We start from the raw sequence: 24891 nt of genomic DNA, 5'->3' as shown, positions 1-24891 counted from the left end.
AAATTAGAGTATTGTTGTAGATCTTAATGCTTTCACTTCTAGCACAGTGGTGAAACAAGGCTATTTGGAAACCCTATGGTAGAAGAAGCAGGAACTGAAAATAATAGGGAGGCAGAAACCTCGCTTGGACCTCGCTTTGTGCACAGGGGCATTGTCATGCAGAAACAGGAAAGGGCCTTCCCCAAACTGTTGAAAAAGGTGGAAGCACAGAATCATCTAGAATGTCATTGTATGCTGTAGTTTTAAGATTTTCCTTCACTGGAACTAAGGGGCTTAACCCGAACCATGAAAAACAGTCCCAGGCCATTATTCTTCCTCCAACAAACTTTGTATTCGGGAAGGTAGCATTCTCCTAGCATCCGCCAAACCCAGTTTCATCCTTCGGACTGCCAGATGGTGAAGCGTGATTCATCACTCCAGAGAACGCGTTTGCACTGCTCCAGAGTGCAATGGCGGTGAGTTTTACAACACTCCAGCCGCCGTTTAGCATTGCGCATGGTGATCTTAGTGCGGCTCCTCGGCCACAGAAACCCATTTCATGAAGCTCCCGACGAACAAATATTGTGCTGACGTTACTTCCAGAGGCAGTTAGGAACACCGTAGTGAGTGTTGCAACCGAGGACAGACGATTCTTGCGCGGACAGACGATTCTTGCGCGCTACGCACTTCAGCACTCAGCGACAACGTTCTGTGAGCTTGTGTGGCCTATCACTTCGCGGCTGAGCCGTTGTTGGTCTTAGACGTTTCCACTTCACAATAACAGCCCTTACAGTTGACCGGGGCAGCTCTAGCAGGGCAGAAATGTGACGAACTGACTTATTGGAAAGATGGAATGCTATGACCGTGCCACGTTGAACGTCACTGAGTTCTTCAGTAAGGCCATTCTTACTGCGCCATTCGGCGTGCTCGATTTTATACACCTGTCAGCAACGGGTGTGACTGAAATAGCTGAATCCACTAATTTGAAGGTGTCCATATACTTTTGTATATATAGTGTATCTACCTTTATTAAGTACCCTATGTAACAGTATGCAAATCTCTACCGATAATCCATCAGATTTACAGTATGTATGCTGATGTCATGATAGTAATTTAGAGTCTAGTCTATTGACAATATTAAATATTCATTTTCATGTTCTCTATATTGTTGAATGACTCAATGGGCCGCTGACATACATTTTCACAATACAAAGACTATGACATAGTATCAGTGGTGAACCAGGAGGGCTTCGTGTAGCAGAATAAAGATAAAATATCAGGGTGAATAGCAGCACCATAAATAGACTCATGTGAGTCACATCCATGTTGAACATAATTTTCTATTCTTTTTTTAACTGTCAATGTGAGTTATATGCCAAACAAAAGTTTATGAATGGCTTTGTCTACAGTCATACTTTTTGAGAACAATTGAATGGAAGCTGAAACAATGTCATGGAGGGGCTGTGGTTACTCATGGCATTCATTTATGAGGTCACACACGCAAGCATGCACACATGCACACACGTAGCTATGTTCGCACACACACACACACACACACACACACACAAACACACGCGCAGTCTGTACAAGGTGTAAACAGACAAAGATAGAAAGACACATATACAGTATATTATCAAACAGGTAATAGGCATGAAGAGTCGGCAAACTTTCTCATGTGGATTGTAAATGTATCTTACCATTCCTACCGATCTGCATGCCAGTTATGGTTTTCATATGCACATTTTCGTGTTTAATTTATAATGAAGTCTTATCTCAAAATCATTGATGTGGTTAATCAAAATTCTATCCAAATCTAAATGAAAAGATACTAGCATAAATATTATTGCCATTGCCAACTAAAAATAGCCTATGAAGCGAACAAATAAAAAACATTGCAGCCTGCCGGTGGAAAAGATAGAAAGACACACATACAGTATATTAGCAAACAGGTGCAGTTCAAATGATAAAATATATTTCTTCCTAAAAAGGTATAAGAAGGTGTAATTACATGAACCTGACTGTCACCAAAACTTTGTTAATTCTGTGCTTTCCTGTCCAACAAGCTTTCTCTACCCTTAACCTTGTTCTGAACACCTCCAAAACAAAGGTCATGTGGTTTGGTAAGAAGAATGCTTAGGGCTTAGGGCTTAAGGTAGTCACATACAAGTACTTGGGAGTATGGCTAGACAGTGCACTGTCCTTCTCTCAGCACATATCAAAGCTGCAGGTTAAAGTTACATCTAGACTTGGTTTCCTCTATCGTAATCGCTCCTCTTTCACCCCAGCTGCCAAACTAACCCTGATTCAGATGACCATCCTACCCATGCTAGATTATGGAGATATAATTTATAGATCGGCAGGTAAGGGTGCTCTCGAGCGGCTAGATGTTCTTTACCATTCGGCCATCAGATTTGCCACCATTGCTCCTTATAGGACACATCACTGCACTCTATACTCCTCTGTAAACTGGTCATCTCTGTATACCCATCGCAAGACCCACTGGTTGATGCTTATTTATAAAACCCTCTTAGGCCTCACTCCCCCCTATCTGAGATACCTACTGCAGCCCTCATCCTACACATACACACCTGTTCTGCCAGTCACATTCTGTTAAAGGCCCCCAAAGCACACACATCCCTGAGTCGCTCCTATTTTCATTTCGCTGCAGCTATCAACTGGAACGAGCTGCAACAAACACTCAAAGTGGACAGTTATCTCAATCTCTTCATTCAAAAACTCAATCTTGAACACTCTTACTGACAGTTGTGGTTGCTTTGTGTGATGTATTGTTGTCTCTACCTTCTTGCCCTTTGTGCTGTTGTCTGTGCCCAATAATGTTTGAATTTGTTCTTAACTGACTAGCCTAGTTAAATGAAGGTTAAATAAAAATAAAACGTCAAATATGTAGTTACAATACAAGTATATAACCACATCACAGTCTGCCAAATCCTGGAAACTGTGTAAAATCACGAAAGTAGTTTGCACAATGACACTACTAGGGGTGTTAATTGATGCCCACTTCTGCAGTTGCATTTGTCGGTGTGGTGTGGGAATAGTGCTTTATGTAGTGTGTCCTCAACTCATGGAAGCACTATTGTGCAGAATATATCTGTTGAATATTTTCGACAGTAGCCTGTATTATTTTGTATGAGAGGACTGCCACCCTGTGGCAAAGTCTGACCTGTAATATTCTAGACTCAATTCAACCCAAACCTACATTGCTGTATCTCCGAAGTACTGTAGCTCTTTTTCCCATGGTCAAATAAAATCAAAGAATAAACAATGTAAAAACCTCATACTACTACCAAGTAGACTCCCTTTCACAGGTAAACACTTTTACTTTTCAGAATAAGAAGTGTGCACAGGCACGCAGTAATTTGCATATAGACACTGAAAACACTGCTAAGGTGTTATGCAAACTGACCGTATTATCCATGAATTATGGCCCATCATACTTACAGTATAACCTGTGACTGTATTCAAATGACATTGATATCAAACTTCATTTGGAGCAGGCTACACAGAGTACTTAGGAGAATAGCAATGAATGACTGAAACATGTGGAGCCAGCCTACTGCATATTTTAATCTTACAAAGACATCTCTGAGACCTTTTCTTAAAGGTACAGTACAGTCTTATGTGACATTATGTCATCAGTTCAAAGGTATGACTTTCCCCTGGTACTCTGTTTTCCTACTTTCTTTACAGTAAGTGAGCCAGGTTCAATGGTCGCCATTGGATCCTAATCAAATCCAATCAAATGGTGTGCCTTTTAACCAATTGGACACAGGGTCAACCTAAAGCATTATGGGCTGGACCAAATTGCATTTGAATCATGACTAATCATAATTTGCCTTAGTTATACACACAATGTAGCCTAAATTATTCCTGTACTACTGTATGGTTACTGTTCATTTTAAAAGCAACGTTTGTTAATCTTCATTTAATAATAGACCAAAGGCATGTTGTAACCATGCAAGGTTCATGAAATCAAATGTGTAGTTATTGCCCCCCAAAAATCTGAATTATACCTATGCCAGGATTTATTCAACCTGGGTATGGCTAATGGAGACAAACATTATCTTTGAAAAAAGTTTATTTTTGATATTCTAACTAACTCCATAATTATGTGCATGTTGATCTAGTAACCATTTCTTAATACAGAACGGGAAGCCAACATGTGAAAGCCTTATGTAATTACAGGAGTATTATGCTGCATGCTAGAACCTGTGAACTTTGAACAAGAGAGCACAGATTAGTTGTGGCAGCATAGGTTAGGTTACAGCCAGATGACTGCTTTCACTCGGATGTGAGGTGAAGAACTGCTGTTTGGGAGGTTGGCCAAACATCACTTTGGATTTTAGGCTACCTGCAGACATGTTTTTTGGTGAGTGTTTATGTGAAGCAACATTTCTAGTTGAAAGTAACAGTTTTAAGTAGTGGAATATATGTGGAATATGGGAATAGTTTAGCCTGTTGTTAAAACAGTTGCTGAGTACCTAGTGTTGAAAACATGGTATAAATCAGACTTACAACGTTTTCAAATGAACTAATATCTACCGTATGTATACAGAGAACTATAGAAGCGATATAAACTTATATAGAAGAACTACAAACTTGACTTGATTCAATAGCTTTAATACAACATAAATGTCTAACATGTTCACATCTCAAGAAGCATTCTCCAAAAACGTTTGTAGTTCTACAAATCCAAATAAAACTCAGTATTTGTAAAAACGGCTAGCAGGACCATGTAAAAACGGCTAGCAGGACCATGTAAAAACGGCTAGCAGGACCATGTAAAAACGGCTAGCAGGACCATGTAAAAACGGCTAGCAGGACCATGTAAAAACGTCTAGCAGGACCATGTAAAAATGGTAAATACTGCCAAATTCTCTAAAACGACATTGGAGGCAGCTTATGGTACATAAATTAACATTAAATTCTCTGGCAAAAGCTCTGGTGGAAATTCCTGCAGTCAGCATGCCAATTGCACCCTCACTTAAAACTTGTGACATTGTTTGTGTGACAAAACTGCACATTTTAGTGGCCTTTTATTTAACCCAGCACAAGGTGCACCTGTGTAATTGTCAACTTTACATGTTGTGTTTATATTTTTGTTCAGTATAAGTAAATATGTATAAGCTAATCACAACAATATAAGAGGGTTCACTAATAATTACGTTTTTCGTTGTAATTTCGAGTATTTTTTTTAGAATTGATGTGTTTGAGAATAACAGGCAACCAACTATAACCTATTAATAGGAAATAAGAGATGTAGTAACTACTAACTACTCTTCCCTTGTATCTTCTATCAAAGGACTCACCTTAGAAATGCATCAACCAGCCCTGATCACGGTTACTGTGCTGCTCTTCTCTCTGACCACTGTCTATGGGGGGAAGGTGCTGGTCCTCCCATTGGATGGAAGCCACTGGGTGAACATGAAAGTCATCGTTGAAGAACTGCACTCCAGAGGCCATAGCATCACAGTGATTCGTCCATCCGCCAACTGGTACATCAAGGAGAAGTCCCCTCATTACTCATGTATCACCATCCCTGCATCTGGCGGAGGAATTGACGAGAAGATCTTTAGTTCGTTTGTGACCAGATTACTGCAGATCCAAAGGGAGGGTGGAGGTTTCTGGTCTCGTATGAGTCTGGAGCTTGAGGTGGTGAAGCAGTTCTCTGAGTCAAACAGGGATTTGATTGAGATGATGACTATGATATTTGAAGATGCCGAGCTAATGCAATCGTTTCACGATGCAAACTATGATCTGGTTCTGACGGATCCTGCCACTGGTGCGGGCACGTTACTGGCACACCGCCTTGGTCTTCCTCTTGTCTTCAATGTCAGATGGACAATCCAGGGTGAGGGTCACTTTGCCATTGCCCCCTCACCTCTCTCATATGTCCCAGTACCAGGAGCAATGTTGACGGACAAAATGACTTTTCAGGAGAGAGTCATAAATGTTCTGTTTTATCTTTTTACAAAGGTTCAAACTGCATACATCACAGACCCTCACTACATTCCGTTCGTCCATCGATACTTTGGCCCGGATGTTCACTTCATGTCATTGTTCCAGGCAGCAGACATCTGGCTCATGAGGAATGACTTCACCTTTGAGTTTCCTCGTCCCACCATGCCAAACGTGGTCTACGTGGGTGGCTTCCAGTGCAAGCCCTCCAAGCCGCTTCCCCAGGACATGGAGGACTTTGTCCAGAGCTCCGGGGACCATGGGGTCATCATGATGTCCCTCGGGACCTTGGTGGGACAACTTCCTGAGGACATCGCTGAGGACATCGCCACTGCTTTTGCCCAACTGCCTCAGAGGGTTGTCTGGAGGCACACTGGGAAGAGACCTGCCTCCCTGGGTAACAACACCTTACTGGTGGACTGGCTCCCCCAGAACGACCTCCTAGGACACCCCAAGACCCGAGCCTTTGTCGCCCACGGCGGCACCAATGGAGTCCAGGAGGCCATCTACCACGGTGTCCCAATCGTCGGCCTCCCATTGATGTTTGACCAGCAGGATAACCTCAACAGGATGAGGGCTAAGGGAGTGGCTAAGATAGTGGACATCGCCACCGTAGACAGAGAAATCTTCCTGGAGGCAGTGAAGGCTGTTCTCTATGAGCCGTCCTACAGGGAGGCAATGCAAAGGCTCTCCAGGCTGCACAGGGACCAGCCTATGAAGCCACTGGACCGCGCCATGTTCTGGATCGAGTTTGTCATGAGGAACAAAGGTGCGGCACATCTGAGGACAGAGTCCTACAAGATGTCCTGGTTCACCTACCACTCTGTGGACGTCATAGCCACGCTACTGGCCATTGTGTTGCTCATAATACTGGTTATCACTTTTGCAGTAAGGTTTTTGTGGTGTATGGTGTTTTGTAGGAGGAAAGTGAAACATGAATGATATAGATGTGTTTTGAGGTGTTTTTGAATATTTATAAATTACGAAATGATCAATAAATATATCATTAATCAAATATTGAAATTATTATTTTCTGATATTCTTTCTAAAACCTTATTTTCAGCAACATCAAGAGGGCCACAATAATCTATGCTGGTATTTGAAACAATACAGTAGGCTACCTTTAGCAATATATCTTTGCATTCCATTTTTTTATGTCACCCTCACATTAAGTTTTGTGGTCCAAATATAATATTACCGTATGCTGTTATTGTTGTACTACAGCAAAAAAAACTGACTTGAGTTGTGTGGTTGAGAGAGAGGGATAGAGGGGTCTCTTGTTGGGTGGTCCTTTGCATGCGGTGATGTAAGTTTCCTTCAACAATCAGTCTTCCAGATAGATGACACAGGAACCTTGGTATAAAACTCTTTAGTAATAAAATGCAATTGCAGACAGAGATTCACATATAGAATACCTCAGTAGTCTATAGTAAAGATCTGTGTGGTGAAACAGGAGACAACACTCTTTATACTAGTTGGTGTGGACAACCTACCATCAATCATACCTTAACATTGTTGCATTGGATTATCTAAGATGAGAAAAACATGTCTAGACTGTGGTTTCTCACTCTACTATAAGCCATCAACCACACCTGTGTAGTCTCAGGCCCTTTGCTACTTTCGGAACATCTCGGCCTTGAGGCTGCATGACTATCAGCAGCTTTTCCATCATTGCGCATTGCAAGCATACAAAGGTTATCACATATATATAGAGTGATCATGGCATTGGTGTAGCCCCAGCGTAACCTCCAACATTCCCCCCTTTGAAACTACCTAGTCTCATATAACCATGTACAGAAATCAACGTTAGACATCTGGAACTTTTAACCATTCACATATAGGTAGTATAGTAATCATCCTCTGGGTCCATTGGGCAAGCAAGAGGGTCATAGTTGGGGTCAACACCAGTGGCCTCATAGTATTCATCATAGGAGGCAGGTAAAGCCAATACCATTAAACCAGGCATGGTCTTCTTCACTGCCCATTTACCAAGACAACAAAAAATCTAAACACAGCAAAAGCATATCAACACAGGAACTACAAATGATAAGATACCCATTAAAATCTGGCCCATAACATTTCCAAAGTTCCCAGTGAACCATTTACTCATCCTGGTCAGAACGTCATCGTCACTAGGGCTGGGAGTATTAGAGAGCTTAGACATATCAAGCAGGATTTTGGTCATGTTATCGGAGGAGTCAGGAAGTAACATTACGCATTCGTCATCGAGGTCCAGTCCCAGGGCCTTACACTCGCCTCCCTGTGCTGCCAGCAGGTAATCCAAAGCCAAAATGTGCCTAGCCGTGACTGCTTTAAGATTCTGGACATCCAGGGAGAGCTGGCTAAAACCCTTGTAGGCCAAATTAATATGAGCTTGTAGCGAGTAAGTCAAATTATTAATCCATTTACCTAAAATGGATACACCAATGCTAGGAATAATGGAGATACCGAATATCTCAGCTGGTTTAAGGACATGGTGTAACGGTATTCATCGTCTGAAGAAGAGGAATCATCGGACCAAAGCGCAGCGTGGTAAGTGTTCATGCTTGTTTTATTAAAACTGAACACTATAACAAAAATAAACAAGAGAATAACCGAAACAGTCCTGTAAGGTGAAAACACTAAACAGAAATTAACTACCCGCAAAAACCATGTGGGAAAAAGCTACCTAAGTATGGTTCTCAATCAGAGACAACGATAGACAGCTGCCTCTGATTGAGAACCACGCCCACACAAAGAAACACAAAGAAATACAAAACATAGAAAATGAACATAGAATGCCCACCCAAATCACACCCTGACCAAACCAAAATAGAGACAAAATAGAGATAAAAAGCTCTCTACGGTCAGGGCATGACAACCCATAGGGGAGGGTCTGGGTGGGCATTTTTCCGTGGTGGCGGCTCTGGTGAGGAACGTAGACCCCACTCCACCTTTGGCCCAGCCCACTTAGGTGGCGCCTCTAGAATGGGGACCCTCGCCTCCGACCCTGGACTGGGGACCTTCGTAGCGGGCCCCGGACTGGGCACCCTCGTTGCGGGGGCCGGACTGGGCACCCTTGTAGCGGGCCCCGGACTGGGGACCCTTGTTGGGAGCTCCGGACTGAAGGGCGTCTCTGGAAGCTCCGGACTGAAGGGCGCCTCTGGAAGCTCCGGACTGAAGGGCGCCTCTGGAAGCTCCGGACTGAAGGGCGCCTCTGGAAGCTCCGGACTGAAGGGCGCCTCTGGAAGCTCCGGACTGAAGGGCGCCTCTGGAAGCTCCGGACTGAAGGGCGCCTCTGGAAGCTCCGGACTGAAGGGCGCCTCTGGAAGCTCCGGACTGAAGGGCGCCTCTGGAAGCTCCGGACTGAAGGGCGCCTCTGGAAGCTCCGGACTGAAGGGCGCCTCTGGAAGCTCCGGACTGAAGGGCGCCTCTGGAAGCTCCGGACTGAAGGGCGCCTCTGGAAGCTCCGGACTGAAGGGGGCCTCTGGAAGCTCCGGACTGAAGGGGGCCTCTGGAGGGTCCGGACTGAAGGGCGCCTCTGGAGGGTCCGGACTGGAGGGCGTCGCTGGAAGCTCCTGACTGGAGGGTGACACTGGAGGCTCTGGACTGGAGGGTGACACTGGAGGCTCTGGACTGGAGGGCGACACTGGAGGCTCTGGACTGGAGGGCGTCGCTGGAAGCTCCTCACTGGAGGGCGACGCTGGAGGCTCCGGACTGGAGGGCGTCGCTGGAGGATCCGGACTGGAGGGCGTCGCTGGAGGATCCGGACTGGAGGGCGACTCTGGAAGCTCCGGACTGAAGGGCGCCTCTGGAGGGTCCGGACTGAAGGGCGCCTCTGGAGGGTCCGGACTGAAGGGCGCCTCTGGAGGGTCCGGACTGGAGGGCGTCGCTGGAAGCTCCTGACTGGAGGGTGACACTGGAGGCTCTGGACTGGAGGGTGACACTGGAGGCTCTGGACTGGAGGGCGACACTGGAGGCTCTGGACTGGAGGGCGTCGCTGGAAGCTCCTCACTGGAGGGCGACGCTGGAGGCTCCGGACTGGAGGGCGTCGCTGGAGGATCCGGACTGGAGGGCGACTCTGGAGGGAGGAGACGCAGAGACAGCCTGGTACGTGGGGCTGCCGCAGAGCCCACCAGGCTGGGGAGACCTACAGGAGGCCTGGTGCGTAGAGGAGGCACCGGATGAACAGGGCTGTGGGGGAGCACTGGAGCTCTGGTGCGCAGCCTTGGCACCACTCCTCCAGGCTGAATGCCCACTTTAGCCCGGCCCCTCCAGAGTGCATACACAGGTCAAACCGGGCTGTGGGGGAGCACTGAAGATCTGGTGCTTAACACTCGCACCTCTCCATTAGGCTCAATGCCCACTTTCGCACCGCACGGGCGGAGCGCAGGCATAGGACGAACTGAACCCTCCCAGCGCCCTGGAGACACAGGACGCAGAGCCGGCGCAGGATACCCTGGGCCGAAACAGCGCACCGGAGACAAAACGCGCTGAGCTGGCACAATCCGCCCTGGCTGGCTGCCCACTCTCGCATGGCACTTGCGGGGGGCTGGCATATAGCGCTCCGGGCTATGAGCGCGCACTGGAGACACCGTGTGCTTCACCGCATAACACGGTGCCTGATCAGTACCACGCTGCTTCCGGTAAGCACGGGGAGTTGGCTCAGGTCTATCGCCTGACTCCGCCAATCTCCCCGTGTGTCCCCCCCAAAAAAAGGTTTGGGGGGCTGCCTCTCGTGCCTACTGCGCTGCCCTGCCTCATATCGCCACCTGTCAGCTTTAGCTGCCTCTAGCTCCTCCTTCGGGCGGCGAAGGATATCTCCTCCCAAGCATATCTCCTCCCAAGTCCAGGAGTCCTGAACCCTCTGCTCCTCGTTACCACGCTGCTTGGTCCGTTTGTGGTGGGTAGTTCTGTAACGGTATTCATCGTCTGAAGAAGAGGGATCATCGGACCAAAGCGCAGCGTGGTAAGTGTTCATGCTTGTTTTATTAAAACTGAACACTATAACAAAAGTAAACAAGAGAATAACCGAAACAGTCCTGTAAGGTGAAAACACTAAACAGAAATGAACTACCCACAAAAACCATGTGGGAAAAAGCTACCTAAGTATGGTTCTCAATCAGAGACAACGATAGACAGCTGCCTCTGATTGAGAACCACACCCGGCCAAACACAAAGAAATACAAAACATAGAAAATGAACATAGAATGCCCACCCAAATCACACCCTGACCAAACCAAAATAGAGACATAAAAAGCTCTCCACGGTCAGGGCGTGACACATGGCCATACGCCTCATTGTTAATTGGAATCTACCTTTTCATACGTGTAGAAATGGGATCATTGGAACGGTTAGTTAGTATAGCAGAGGCGGGGACTGAGAGCATTGGTAAGATAGTTTCACCGAGGAAACAACACCAGCGCCAGTTATTTGGAATTACCAGATAACCTCTACCTCTGCAAATCCACATAAACCCCCAGGGTGATCCCATACCATCGTTTAGAGCAAGATAGGTCACTCTAGTAATTAAACATGAGACATCCACTAAATGCCACCCATAGGGTGTACTAATATTTCGCCTGCGTTCTTCTTCAGGGAGGTAGCCTGCATAAGATTTACAATGCACTGTTACACCCACAGCCAAAGAGCCATTGTTACAGATACATAATGGCGGAACACGTTCTTCCTTCAGATTCTCTAAAATTGGTTGAGCCACAGTGATCCCCAGGTTTTCACACCAACCACACATCGTTGGGTGAGTACACATAAGCCTTTTCCTAACTATCTTCCAATTATCATCATCCAGGGGATTATGCCGTGGCCAAAACCCACGAGTTATAGTCCCTATTTCATCCACAGCTTCTGGATCCCCATTTGTCAAACACCCTCCCCAGATCTTGTATCCCCCAGTCCCTTTCGATACTTTCTTATTACCCTGATCAATTAGCTCATGTCCATAAAAGAGTCCTTGGGTACAGTTACGCTGACTCTGCTTGTATTTTGCCCTCCTCATAAAATTCAAAATTCCAAAGGCCTGATCTGTCTCTACCATTGGTCTACTCATTGAACCAAACAACTCTTTCATGGATTTGGGTTTAGACAAAATTAACACTGCAGTCCCGTTTGGGGACACTTTTCTACCTAAGTACAACCATCAAATCTGTTAGCCCTGCTTTCCCGCCTTGTACTATCTAGCTAGCAACTAAGTTAGTGTTAAGGTTAGTTAGCTAGTTAGATAGCATGCAAGTATCCAGGCAGAGTTGCTAGAGAAAATAATAGTTTGCGACATTAACAGAAACTGATCATTAATATAACAACCTACAAAAGTTTTCAGAAATGTTGACGCTTACAATTATCCGCGTGTTGTCACGTTCCTGACCTTATTTCCCTTGTTTTGTTATTTATTTAGTATGGTCAGGGCGTGAGTTGGGGTGGGTTGTCTATGTGTGTTTTTCTATGTTGGGATATAGTGTTCGGCATGGTATGATTCTCAATCAGAGGCAGCTGTCAATCGTTGTCCCTGATTGAGAATCATACTTAGGCAGCCGGGGTTTCACGTTTGGTTTGTGGGTGTTTGTTTCCTGTGTCAGTGTTTGTGCCACACGGGACTGTTACGGTTAGTTCGTTCGTTATTTTGTATCGTGTCTTGTTTTCGTGTATATTAAAAGCATGGAAACTTACCACTCGGCACATTGGTCCTCCGATCCTTCTCGCCTCTCCTCGTCCGAGGAGGAGGAAGAAATAGACTGCCGTTACACGTGTCCCTGTGTTACTGTCTTGAGGAATAAATGGCGGGTGAATGACTTGCTTGTTCTGCCTCTCCCAGTTTGGTAATAAATTGTAATACATTCCGTTGTGAAATTGTACACTAATGATTTGAAATTACAGGTAATTTTCAGTCATTCTGTCTATATCAGAACATGTAATAAGCTATTTGAAAAAAAAGGATTTTAAATCAACATATTTTATTATATTGTGTATATCAACAACAAAAATCAAACGTATACTATATGCAATATTGTGTAATTGTGTTTGTGTATCTCATGCATTTCAATGAGTACACGCTGATCAGGCTGACCTTCGGCTATATTTGGACCAGAACGGACGGACTAAATAGAGCCTGGTTTTTGCGAAGACAATTTTGGGCGAAATAAAGTCCATGACGGATGGACCTGACATAGCAGTAAATTCGCAGTCCGTGAACGTCACGTGCTGAGTGGGATGGGTCTATTAATTTGAATGTGTTGACAATTGGAAAAATTGCTTGAGCTGCACTGAGAATTAGAAAAGTATGAAAGCCAACAATCCAATATCCTAGAACATACAGTGCAATCGGAAAGTATTCAGACCCCTCGCATTTTGTTACCTTACAGCCTTATTCTAAAATGGATGAAATTGTTTTTTCCCCATATCAATCTACATACAATAATAATAAGTCCTTAAGAAGGTTTATTCATTGGTTTTGAATGTTGCAGAATCATCCAGGGCTTCTACTAGCCAGTCCCACCTCCAGATCAGAGAGCACAGACATTCTCCATATCCATCCTGTTACTCTACCAGACAAGGTGAGAGCAGTTGTTTAGTAACTAAAGAGCACACACAGACAACACGCACACGACGGGGACGCGTTCGCTCATCAGTGCTAGTTTCCTTACAATGAGCAGAAATTATACACATCATGTTCAGTCTTGTTAACTGAAGATCAAAACTATCCTTAAAATATGTATTGTAGTGTGTAGGTTTAGAAAAATGAAGTGCTATTTATTTTTGCTGTTTACCTCTGGGTTTACACTGAGTTGGCTTTGCATTTTGCAGATTCATCCAGGGCTTCTACTTGCCAGTCCCAACGGAGCCAAGAACATCGCAGCTCTCACCCTCCCATTACCTCCGCTAGACCAGGGCTGTTTCCCATTAATAATGGCAGTAAGTGAATTGCTCCACAAAATGTGTGCCTTTTGATTCCCTTTGATATTTTATGTATAAATGATGCACTAATTCAAAAGGCACCTATCTTGTGGAATGACTCACAATTTACTACAAACACTGAAACCTTGTGTTAAAGTTAAACACTGAATCCATTAGAATATAGAATGTTATTGAAATGTGGAACTATATGTATTATTGCAAGGAACATTTCACTTGTATTTGCAATCAATCTTGTTTGTCAGGATCCTCTTGTGTGTAACAACCCCATATTTCCACAGTATCAACAAAATGTTCTCCTTTCAGAATTTCAGAAGTGTGTACTAACTAAATTGCTGGAGATATTGGAGGAGGTGAAACGTGTTGGGAGAGCAGAGCCCCAAGACTCTGAGTTCCATGTCAATAAAATGGAGACGGAGCAAGTCTTTGAGTTCCATGTCAAAAGGATGGAGACGGAACAAGACTTTGAGCAACTAGAGAAGCAGCCTCAAAGTGTGGATGCACAGAATCTGATGGTGAAATAGAAATGTATTTTGACATTTCATTTACACTGTAGACTTAGTCAGCATTTTTCACACTACCTAAAGTGATACAATTAGTTAATTCCACTCTTACAAGCAATGCCTGTAGAATTGTATTTTTAAAGTAGTCATACTGAGACAGAGGTTACTGGATAACTTCCAGCGTTTCAAACAAAGTCTCTTGACACAGATTGCAAGGTTAAGCAAAATTGGTGGTAAGGACACAAAGGATTGTGCCAACAAGGTCATGAACAGGTATGTCATATCTTTAGAATGGATCAAATAAGAAAGTCATTTTAAAGGTATCGTTAGTGAAACAAACTGTCTGCAACAAAGACAGTACATCCAAGAGCTTTATCTCCTCAGCAGTTTGAAAGTGTTCAATTCACAAAGTACATGCTATGTGTGCTTGACTTTCAGTCTCTTTACCAATGGCCTGATGTCCTTGTTCAACTTCAACGGCCATCGCGCAAAGCGGGGATTAGGAAACACAACTGTGTACTCTGTTGTCAACGATACCTACAAACATGTCATTATTCTGTAGTATATTTTGTATTAATAACTGGGTGGTTTGAGCCTTGAAAGCTGATTGGCTAACAGCCATGGTATAGTTAAGCAATAATACATGAGAGCCCATGTGTTATGATGACATTTTTATCATGGCTGTGAGTGTCATATCAAAAAAGTAAAGTCCTCTGGGTTTTGTGGTACCGTAACCACAAAATACATGGTTACAGTCTGTATCCAGGCATGCTGAGTTGCGTTGTGCATAAGTAAAGCCTTTACTACACCCTCCCATTGCTTAGAGGGTCACTAAGGTCGCACAATCAAAATAACATGCTCTGTCTGTTTTAATAGACTAAATTCTTATTTTGTCTTATAAACCTGTAACGCCCTGATCTGTTTCACCTGTCCTTGTGCTTGTCTCCACCCCCTCCAGGTGTCACCCATATTCCACATGATCCCCTGTGTATTTTTACCTGTGTTTTCTGTCTGTCTGTGGCCAGTTTGTCTTGTTTGTCCAAGCCTACCAGCGTTTTGTCTCAGCTCCTGTTTTTCCCGAGTCTCTCTTTATCCCGTCCTCCTGGTTTTTTACTTTTGCCTGTCCTGACCCTGTACCCGCCCGCCTGACCACTGCCTGTCTCTGACCCTGAGCCTGCCTGCAACTTTGCTCCACCTCTGGATTACCGACCTCTGCCTGACCTGACCCTGAGCCTGCCTGCCGTCCTGTACCTTGGCCTCTGCTCTGGATTATCGACCCCTGCTTGCCTTGACCTGTCGTTTGCCTGTCCCTGTGGTTACAATAAACATTGTTACTTCACACAGTCTGCACTTGGGTCTTCCCTTGATTCCTGATAGTACGAACTGGCCATTACTGACCCAGTAGACTTGGACCAGCTCCGCAACGCCATCTCCTCCAAAGGAGCCCTCATTGGTAGACACGAGGAGATGCTTCGTTCTCTGATGGAAGGGTTCCAGGACGTGGCCAAACGTCATGACCTAGCATTGGATGCTTTGCGGGAGTAATTCCGTGGGTTGCCTACTAGGCAGCCTACCACCACGGTAACCTCCCAGCCCCTCAGTAACCCGGCTGGTAGCAGCGCCGTCACCCCGGTTTCCCGGGAACCCCGCTTACCTCCCCCGGAGTGCTACAATGGAGATTCCAGAACCTCCCGGGCCTTTCTATCCCAGTGCTCCCTTGTTTTCGAGCTGCAGCCTTCTTCGTACCCCTCAGCCCGCTCGAAGATGGCGTACATTATTACGCTGTTGTCCAGGAGGGCACTCGGCTGGGCCACGGTGGTGTGGGAGCAACAATCTATCGTCTGCTTCAGTCTGGAGGCATTCGTGGCGGAGGTGAGAAAGGTTTTTGAGGCTCCGGTGTCCGGGAAAGAGGAAGGAACCTGGAAGTGCTGTTCAACACGTTCCTGCACGGATTATCGGCGGGGGTAGTTTCCCCGAGCTTGCAGCCCGGGAACTACCAATGGATCTCGACTCACTCATCGCCTTAACCATCCGGATGGTTACGGGAACGTAGGAGGGAGAAGAGGTCTGATTGCAGTCACTCAAGGATCCCACTTTGCATCTGATGAACTCCAGAAGTCCTCAAGAGGATTCGAGCTTACCCGAGTTCCTCCAAGAGTCTCCGAAGACTGCCGAGGCCGGGTCACAGTCTGCACTTGGGTCTTTCCTTGATTCCTGATCAAATCCAATTATTCATTTACATGGTGGTAATTTGTGTGGTCCTTTTTGAGAAGAAGGGTTTTAGGAGCTTGGCAATTTTAAATGAGGTGATCATGTGACCTTAATGGCCTTTTAACCTATTGACACGCAAGTTCTAAAAATGTATAACGGTCCGCCCAGCGTGACATCTTCTCGAATTCAGTTTTTTTTATTTTGCTCTGCTGTAGCCTTAATAAATGCTTCATCATTTTTTTTCTTCGTTGGAGCAGACTCTCTAGTATGTCATTATGCTGGTTTTGTTTAGCTTTCTGGCCTGTTATCAATTAGTCCTTATTATTACTTCATTTCATCACACTGTCTACTTGTCATGCATTTAAATGCAGTCAAGCATTCTCTTGAATAATTAGCCTACAGTATACAATGGACTAAATAATAATAATAAAGGCTTGATAAATGTTTTCATTCGTACAGATCAACTCTCTAGTACACCTATAATTTATTTTGTGTTGTTTACACTGTACCAAGCAATCAGAAAAATATATATAGTAGCCTACAGCACTTGTTTGGCACATGCATGCAACCCTGGCTCCTTCCTCTTTCTATGAGCTCAAGTCAAATGTCTTCCATACGTCTGACATTGCCTTTGTCTCCTGAGCAACCAGTCGGCTAAACATTCCCCCATTTCAAGATGATTTTTTTTACTTGCGATCTCCGCATACTGACAAATATATTAGGCTACAGTGTTCAGAGTTTACCAATGAATATGATTATAATAGCATATTAGGAAGGAGTGAAAGAGACAACTTGCCCCATTCAAACAGGCCCTCGTCTTTTCTACACTGCGTGCAAGTTTGAGCCGGGCCCTAATCAATTGTCAGCCAACTTTAACCAAATGTATCTTGTAAATTGCTTTTTGTCTTTGATAGACACGGAAAAGCTAACACATTTATCCACTTCTAAATGATTCAGAAAAAATGTAATACATTGTCATTATGAGGGTGTTCTAGCAAACAACCAGCAGAGACCTGAGGACACCATCCAACCTGGAACTGAGTGAGTAGTGTTAGGTCTGATGCTATTTTGAAAGCCAAGAAGAAAAAAAATGTAAAAAAATAAAATAAAGTATATGTGATAGATGATAGATTTTACTTCATGGGGACTGAATGCTGAGTTAAAACTTCTTCAGGCTAGGGTCCTTTTTTCTCAATTTCCACCTGACTGACGTGCCCAAAGTAAACTGCCTGTTACTCAGGCCCTGAAGCCAGGAATGACACTACATGTTGTAGCTGGGACCCTTTGGATGACAAATCAGAGGAAGATTTTCAAAAAGTAAGTGAATATTTAATCGCAATTTGTGAATTTTTGAAACCTGTGCTGGTGGAAAAATATTTTGATGTGGGGCGCCATCCTCAAACAATCGCATGGCATGCTTTCGCTGTAAAGCCTATTGTAAATCAGACAGTGCAGTTAGATTAACAAGAATTTAAGCTTTTAACCGATATAAGACACTTGTATGTTCCTAAATGTTTAATATCCATAATTTTAATGATTATTTATTTGAATTGCGAGCCCTCCAGTTTTACCGGAAGTTGTCCCGCTAGCGCTAGTACCCCTGCACACTGGTGCCCCCTGTATATAGCGTCATTATTGTTATTCTTATTGTGTTACTTTTTATTATTACTTTTTATTTTAGCCTACTTGTTAAATATTTTCTTCTTCTTGAACTGCACTGTTGGTTAAGGGCTTGTAAGTAAGCATTTCACGGTAAAGTCTACAATTGTTGTATTCGGTGCATGTGGCAAATAAAGTTTGATTTGAATGCTGATTTAAGTGCCGTGGGGAACCTGTAAGATGCTCCATGTCTATTAATCTTTTCTATTACTTACAGTGTTTATTTTGGTGTTACAGCTGCAAGAAATGGAACAGCAAGGCCACCATGATGTTTGGAGAGCAGTGGCAGACCACCTCAAGCATGCTCCTGGTAGAGCTGGAGTGGTGGTTTCCACGTCACCACCACACAGGGACGTTGCTAACGCAGCAAAATATATCTAGCATTTTGATAGATAATTATTCAATGAATATTATTCATTCTATTAACTTAAACGTAACTGTATTTTGTCTGTTATCTCTGTACTATATATTATTTGAATGAATGTTTTGTGCAAATACTGGAGTAATGTAATGAGTAGTGTGATTGTTAATGGAAAGAAATGACAGACCATTTTTTGGTTACTGCGTCCTTGTGTATAGGCTACAAGTACATTGAAATTATGTTCTTTGCAAGTCGTTAAAACAAGACCTAAAACAATATGTCTTTTCAATTTCACTTTCAACCGAAACGGGCCGTAGAAGGACGTCTTTTTATAGGTGTCTTTTCAACGACATGAAAAAATACGTATTTTCATCTTTCACTTTCAACCAAAACCGAAGGTATATTAGCCATCGGGCATAGTCGTCTTTTCAACGTCTTTTTAACAACCGTTTGATGGGTGGGATACCGGAGACGCGTTGGTTGGGAATTTTGGGAAGGAGGTGAGTCAGGCTGTGCGTCCCTTCTCAGAGCCGCGAGGCTATGTCACAATGGGACGTCGGACTATCCGGCATCAGCGTATGTGGACTATGACATAGCTTTAGGTCCTTGGGACCACTAGCTGTAATGGCTCTCTACCGCTTTAAAAAGTCATCCCTCTCTAGACCGCTCTAGTTGAGAGAGTGGCGCCCCTCCCTACTCTTCCGCACTGTTTTTTCAAGACGATTCTATATTGAAAAGTAGATCCATCTAAATCGATTTTACCGGGAGAAAGCCAGATTTCGTGGAGGGATTTTCCTATTGGCAATAGACGATAGGTGAATATTTTCTCTAGCGCTGAAATGTTGTAATGCTGTTGTCTTTACATTCGGCACACAGTGGTGAAATATGGCCACTGTTTTAGAGCAGCATCTAGATTCCCGTGAAGAAAATGAACACCGACTAGACATTGGATTTTGCTAGGTCGTTTCTCTAAACAATGAATGACGTTTCACTGTGTTTGTTAGATTTTACTCCAAAGGGACTAACATTTTTTGTTAATGTTCATCAAACATTAGTTTGTCTTCCAACGAATAGGCTATCGAAGGGTCGCGCGTTAACCAGGCTATTTATCCTCTCCACAGCAGCCTAATAACAATCCTCATATTACCACATGAGATTGGAGATTTTGATATTGTTTTAGTACCTGATATGTTGGATTTTTCATATTGATCTCTTATAATTACAGCATTATTGTTCAATTATCTATTTTGTAATATGTTATGTCATGAGCTTATATTTTGTCAAGTTTGGGACTGCTTTATTGCACCCTCGCCAACCACTGTGATTATTATTATTTGACCCTGCTGGTCAACATCTTGGCCCTGTTCTGTTATAATCTCCACCCAGCACAGCCAGAAGAGGACTGGCAACCCATCATAGCCTGGTTCCTCTCTAGGTTTCTTCCTAGGTTCTGGCCTCTCTAGGGAGTTTTTCCTAGCCACCGTGCTTCTACACCTGCATTGCTTGCTGTTTGGGGTTTTAGGCTGGGTTTCTGTACAACACTTTGAGATATCAGCTGATGTAAGAAGGGCTTTATAAATAAATTTGATTTGACTATGAGTTTTGAGTAATTGTGCACTTCTTCACATGATACTGCATTGCTCAGAAATCCAAATAAAAGTTGTACTCCTGCTCATGCTTTGAGCCTTTATAATGTCTTATGAGCATTTATGACATATTCAACTGGCTCAAACTGGCTGTTATTAAGTCAGGATCATTCAGATAATTATACCTTATAAGGGGGTCATATGCTTATGACAAGTCATAAAATGCTTTTAAACTGCAGCATCTTCCATATACCTGTTATCAAATGTATTGCCATTGTATCTGCTCCCTTCCACCAGGTCTGCAGGCAGCTGCAGTAAGCCACCATGTCCATGGCCCAGCAGCAGAACCAGGTGATCCTCCAGTTCCACTTCGGAACCTTCGGAGACTCCATGCTGCAGAAGATGAACCTGCTCCGCCACCAGACCAGATTCTGTGACGTCACTGTGCGCATCAATGACCTGGAGGTGCGTATCCATCAATCACCTGTGTTTTTGTACTTTTTAAGCATTCTATGCTGCTTTTACTGTTTACCATGTTTTTAAAATCTATTTAGGTTATTATTGTATTATGCACATGACCTTGAGTTGCAGTCTCTGTATGAATTGTGTTATACAAATAACGTTTTTCTAACAATATTATTATTAGGTCCCAGGTCACAAGGTGGTGTTGGCAGCCGGTTCTCCCTTCCTCCGGGACCAGTTCTTTCTGCAGGACTCATCCACGAGGGAGGTCCAGATCTCCATGATCCAGGAGGCGGAGGTAGGCCATCAGCTGCTCCTGTCCTGCTACACGGGAACCCTGGAGCTGCCTGAGATAGAGCTGGTCAACTACCTAACTGTGGCTAGCTTCCTTCAGATGGGCCATGTAGTGGAGCAGTGCACCCAGGCTCTCAAGAAGTTCATCCAGCCGCGACCCTGCCAGGTGAAACAGCAGCCTCGGGAGGAGGAAGAAGATGGAGAGACTCTCAGAGCCTCTCATGCCCAGAGAGTACAGGAGCTGCCCCAAGCACAGGTAGTGTATTGTGAGGTGGAGGAGGATGATGAAGACGATGATGATGATGTGACAATTCAGCTGATGACACCTCCCCAGAGGCAGAAGCGAGACAGGAGTGAGGGCGAGGAGAGCCCCATCACCATCGTAAAGGTGGAGTCCGTGTGTGAGCGGGTGTCTGAACGCCCCTCTACCTCCACCGCAGTGAGCATCCCCACCAGCCCCCCATTGTCGATACACTCCCCCGAGCCCCAGCACTCCCTCATCAACTCCACAGTGGACACCCGGGCTAGCGAAATGACCATGCCACCCATGCCAGGATACCCACTCAGCCCCCTTCCACTACCCACCTCAGCCACAGGGAGACCCAATCTGGGGGGGCACCTACGAAACTCAGACAAATCCCTTCAGTGGTACCACCAGTGCCCAAAGTGTGCCCGTGTGTTCCGCCAGTTAGAGAACTACGCCAACCACCTCAAGATGCACAAGCTGTTCATGTGCCTGCTGTGTGGCAAGATGTTCACCCAGAAGGGTAACTTGCACCGTCACATGCGGGTCCACGCTGGCATCAAGCCCTTCCAATGCAAGATCTGTGGCAAGACCTTCACTCAGAAATGCTCTCTCCTGGACCACCTGAACTTACACAGCGGAGACAAGCCCCATCGCTGTAACTACTGCGACATGGTGTTTGCACACAAGCCCGTGCTCCGCAAACACCTCAAACAAATCCATGGCAAGAACAGCTTTGACAACGCCAACGAGAGGAGCCAACTACACGACGGGATTCTAGACTTTGAGTATGGGCGTCTGCAGGACTGTAGCATGGACAATAGCATGGACAATAAGCCTGTTCTTATGGGTGACTCTCTGTAGCACTATCGCTTTACATTTCTGCTGAGTCACAAATTAATAGCTGCGTAGTAGTGTTAGCTGAATTGTAAACCACACTAAGGTACTTGAAGGTATAACACTGAATACTAGAAGAGTTACTGTAAAATTAGTACCAAAAATATGAACTGAAAGGATTTGTCCTCATGAGTATTGTTTTGGCTAAGGAAGTCTAAGGTAGAACCAAAGTGATGATAGTGTGTCTGTAGAACATAATGTTTTTATTGTCAATGATGCCTCTTTTGGAAATAGGGTAGACGATATACACTACCGTTCAAAAGTTTGGGGTCACTTAGAAATGTCCTTCTTTTTGAAAGAAAAGCACCTTTTTTGTCCATTAAAATAACATAAAATTGATCAGAAATACAATGTAGACATTGTTAATGTTGTAAATGACTATTGTAGCTGGAAACAGCGGATATTTCATGGAATATCTACAGTTGAAGTCGGAAGTTTAATTACACCTTAGCCAAATACATTTAAACTCAGTGTTTCACAATTCCTGACGTTTAATCCTAGTAAAATTCCCTGTCTTAGGTCACTTAGGATCACCACTTTATTTTAGGAATGTGAAATGTCAGAATAATAGTAGAGAGAATGATTTATTTCAGCTTTTATTTCTTTCATCACATTCCCAGTGGGTCAGAAGTTTACATACACTCAATTAGTATTTGGTAGCATAGCCTTTAAATTGTTTAACTTGGGTCAAACATTTCAGGAATCCATCCACAAGCTTCCCACAATAAGTTGGGTGAATTTTAGCCCATTCCTCCTGACAGAGCTGGTGTAACTGAGTCAGGTCTGTAGGCCTCCTTGCTCGCACACGCTTTTTCAGTTCTGCGCACAAATTTTCTATGGGATTGAGGTCAGGGCTTTGTGATGGCCACTCCAATACCTTGACTTTGTTGTCCTTAAGCCATTTTGCCACAACTTTGGAAGTATGATTGGGGTCATTGTCCATTTGGAAGACCCATTTGCGACCAAGCTTTAACTTCCTGACTGATGTCTTGAGATGTTGCTTCAATATATTCACATAATTTCTCTCATGATGCCATCTATTTTGTGAAGAGCACCAGTCCCTCCTGCAGCAAAGCACCCCCACAACATGATGCTGCCAACCCGTGCTTCACGGTTGGGATGGTGTTCTTCGGCTTGCAATCCTCCCCCTTTTCCCTCCAAACATAACAATGGTCATTATGGCCAAACAGTTCTATTTTTGTTTCATCAGATCAGAAAACATTTCTCCAAAAAGTACAATCTTTGTCCCCAAGTGCAGTTGCAAACCGTAGTCTGGATGGTGGTTTTGGAGCAGTGGGTTCTTCCATGCTTAACAGCCTTTCAAGTTATGTTGATATAGGACTCATTTTACTGTGGACATAGATACTTTTGTACCTGTTTCCTCCAGCATCTTCACAAGGTCCTTTGCTGTTGTTCTGGGATTGATTTGCACTTTTCACACCAAAGTACGTTCATCTCTAGGAGACAGAACGTGTCTCCTTCCTGAGCGGTATGACGGCTGCGTGGTCCCATGGTATTTATACTTGCATAGTATTGTTTGTACAGATGAACGTGGTACCTTCAGGCGTTTGGAAATTGCTCCCAAGGATGAACCAGACTTGTGGAGGTCTTGGCTGATTTCTTTTGATTTTCCCATGATGTCAAGCAAAGAGGCACTGAGTTTGAAGGTAGGCCTTGAAATACATCCACAGGTTCACCTCCAATTGACTCAAATGATGTCAATTAGCCTATCAGAAGCTTGTAAAGCCATGACATAATTTTCCAAGCTGTTTAAAGGCACAGTCAACTTAGTGTATGTAAACTTCTGACCCACTGGAATTGTGATACAGTGACTAATTGAAATAATCTGTCTGTAAACAATTGTTGGGAGAATTACCTGTGTCATGCACAAAGTAGATGTCCTAACCGACTTCCCAAAACTATAGTTTGTTAACAAGAAATTTGTGGAGTGGTTGAAAAACAAGTTAATGACTCAGACCTAAGTGTATGTAAACTTTTGACTTCAACTGTACATAGGCGTACAGAGGCCCATTATCAACCATCACTCCTGTGTTCTAATGGCACGTTGTGTTATCTAATCCAAGTTTATCATTTTAAAAGGCTAATTGATCATTAGAAACCCTTTTGCAATTATGTTTGCACAGCCAAAAACTGTTGTCCCGCTTAAGGAAGCAATAAAACTGTCCTTTAGACTAGTTGAGTACCTGGAGCATCAGCATTTGTGGGTTCGATTACAGGCTCAAAATGGCCAGAAACAAAGGACTTTCTTTTTTTTGACACCATCTGTCAAGCATGGTGGAGGCAATGTGGTGGTCTGGTGGTGCTTTGGTGGTGGTAAAGTGGGAGATTTGTACAGGGTAAAAGCAATCTTGAAGGCCATCACTCCATTTTGCAACATCATGCCATACCCTGTGGATGGAGCTTAATTGGAGCCCATTTCCTCCTACAACAGGACAATGACCCAAAGCACAGATCCAAACTATGCAATAACTATTTAGGGAAGAAGCAGTCAGCTGGTATTCTGTCTATAATGGAGTGGCCAGCACAGTCACTGGATCTCAACCCTATTGAGCTTTTGTGGGACCAGCTTGACCGTATGGTACGTAAGAAGTGCCAATCAAGCCAATCCAATCCGAAATCTCTTCAGATTACCTCAACAAATTGACAACTAGATTGCCAAAGGTCTGCAAGGCTGTAATTGCTGCAAATAGAGGATTCTTTGACGAAAGCAAAGTTTGAAGGACACCATTTCAATTAAAAATCATTATTTATAACCTTGTCAACATCTTGACTATATTTCCTATTCATTTTGCA

General features: G+C 44.1%; 2 protein-coding genes across 3 annotated transcripts; both read left to right on the top strand.

Moving 5' to 3' along the window:
* Nucleotides 1-266: 266 nt before the first annotated feature.
* On the top strand, nucleotides 267-6970 carry LOC120063118 (UDP-glucuronosyltransferase 2A2-like). 2 transcript variants are annotated; one of them, XM_039013291.1, is made up of 2 exons: nucleotides 267-455; nucleotides 5300-6970. In XM_039013291.1, exon 2 carries the CDS (start codon nucleotides 5314-5316, stop codon nucleotides 6895-6897), a length of 1584 nt encoding a protein of 527 aa, XP_038869219.1. In that variant the 5' UTR covers nucleotides 267-455; nucleotides 5300-5313; the 3' UTR covers nucleotides 6898-6970. The 2 variants fall into 2 exon arrangements, with proteins under 2 accessions (XP_038869219.1, XP_038869218.1); XM_039013290.1 differs by lacking the exon at nucleotides 267-455 and adding an exon at nucleotides 4226-4366.
* Nucleotides 6971-20504: 13534 nt separating this feature from the next.
* Nucleotides 20505-22044, top strand: LOC120063568 (zinc finger and BTB domain-containing protein 26-like). The gene is made up of 2 exons (XM_039013921.1): nucleotides 20505-20645; nucleotides 20827-22044. The coding sequence occupies exons 1-2, from the start codon at nucleotides 20505-20507 to the stop codon at nucleotides 22042-22044; spliced, it is 1359 nt and encodes a 452-aa protein (XP_038869849.1).
* The last annotated feature ends 2847 nt before the right edge of the window (nucleotides 22045-24891 follow it).

This window comes from Salvelinus namaycush, chromosome 18 (genome assembly GCF_016432855.1).
Source record: "Salvelinus namaycush isolate Seneca chromosome 18, SaNama_1.0, whole genome shotgun sequence".
Lineage (NCBI taxonomy): Eukaryota > Metazoa > Chordata > Actinopteri > Salmoniformes > Salmonidae > Salvelinus > Salvelinus namaycush.
This window is presented reverse-complemented; position numbering and strand designations above follow the sequence as displayed.

What these genes read in the sequence shown, in the direction of transcription:
- LOC120063568 (XM_039013921.1), top strand. Translation starts at nt 20,505, where the DNA reads ATGTCCATGGCCCAGCAGCAGAACCAGGTGATCCTCCAGTTCCACTTC. An exon ending in TGCGCATCAATGACCTGGAG is followed by an intron (nt 20,646 to 20,826) that starts GTGCGTATCCAT and finishes TATTATTATTAG; the next exon opens with GTCCCAGGTCACAAGGTGGT.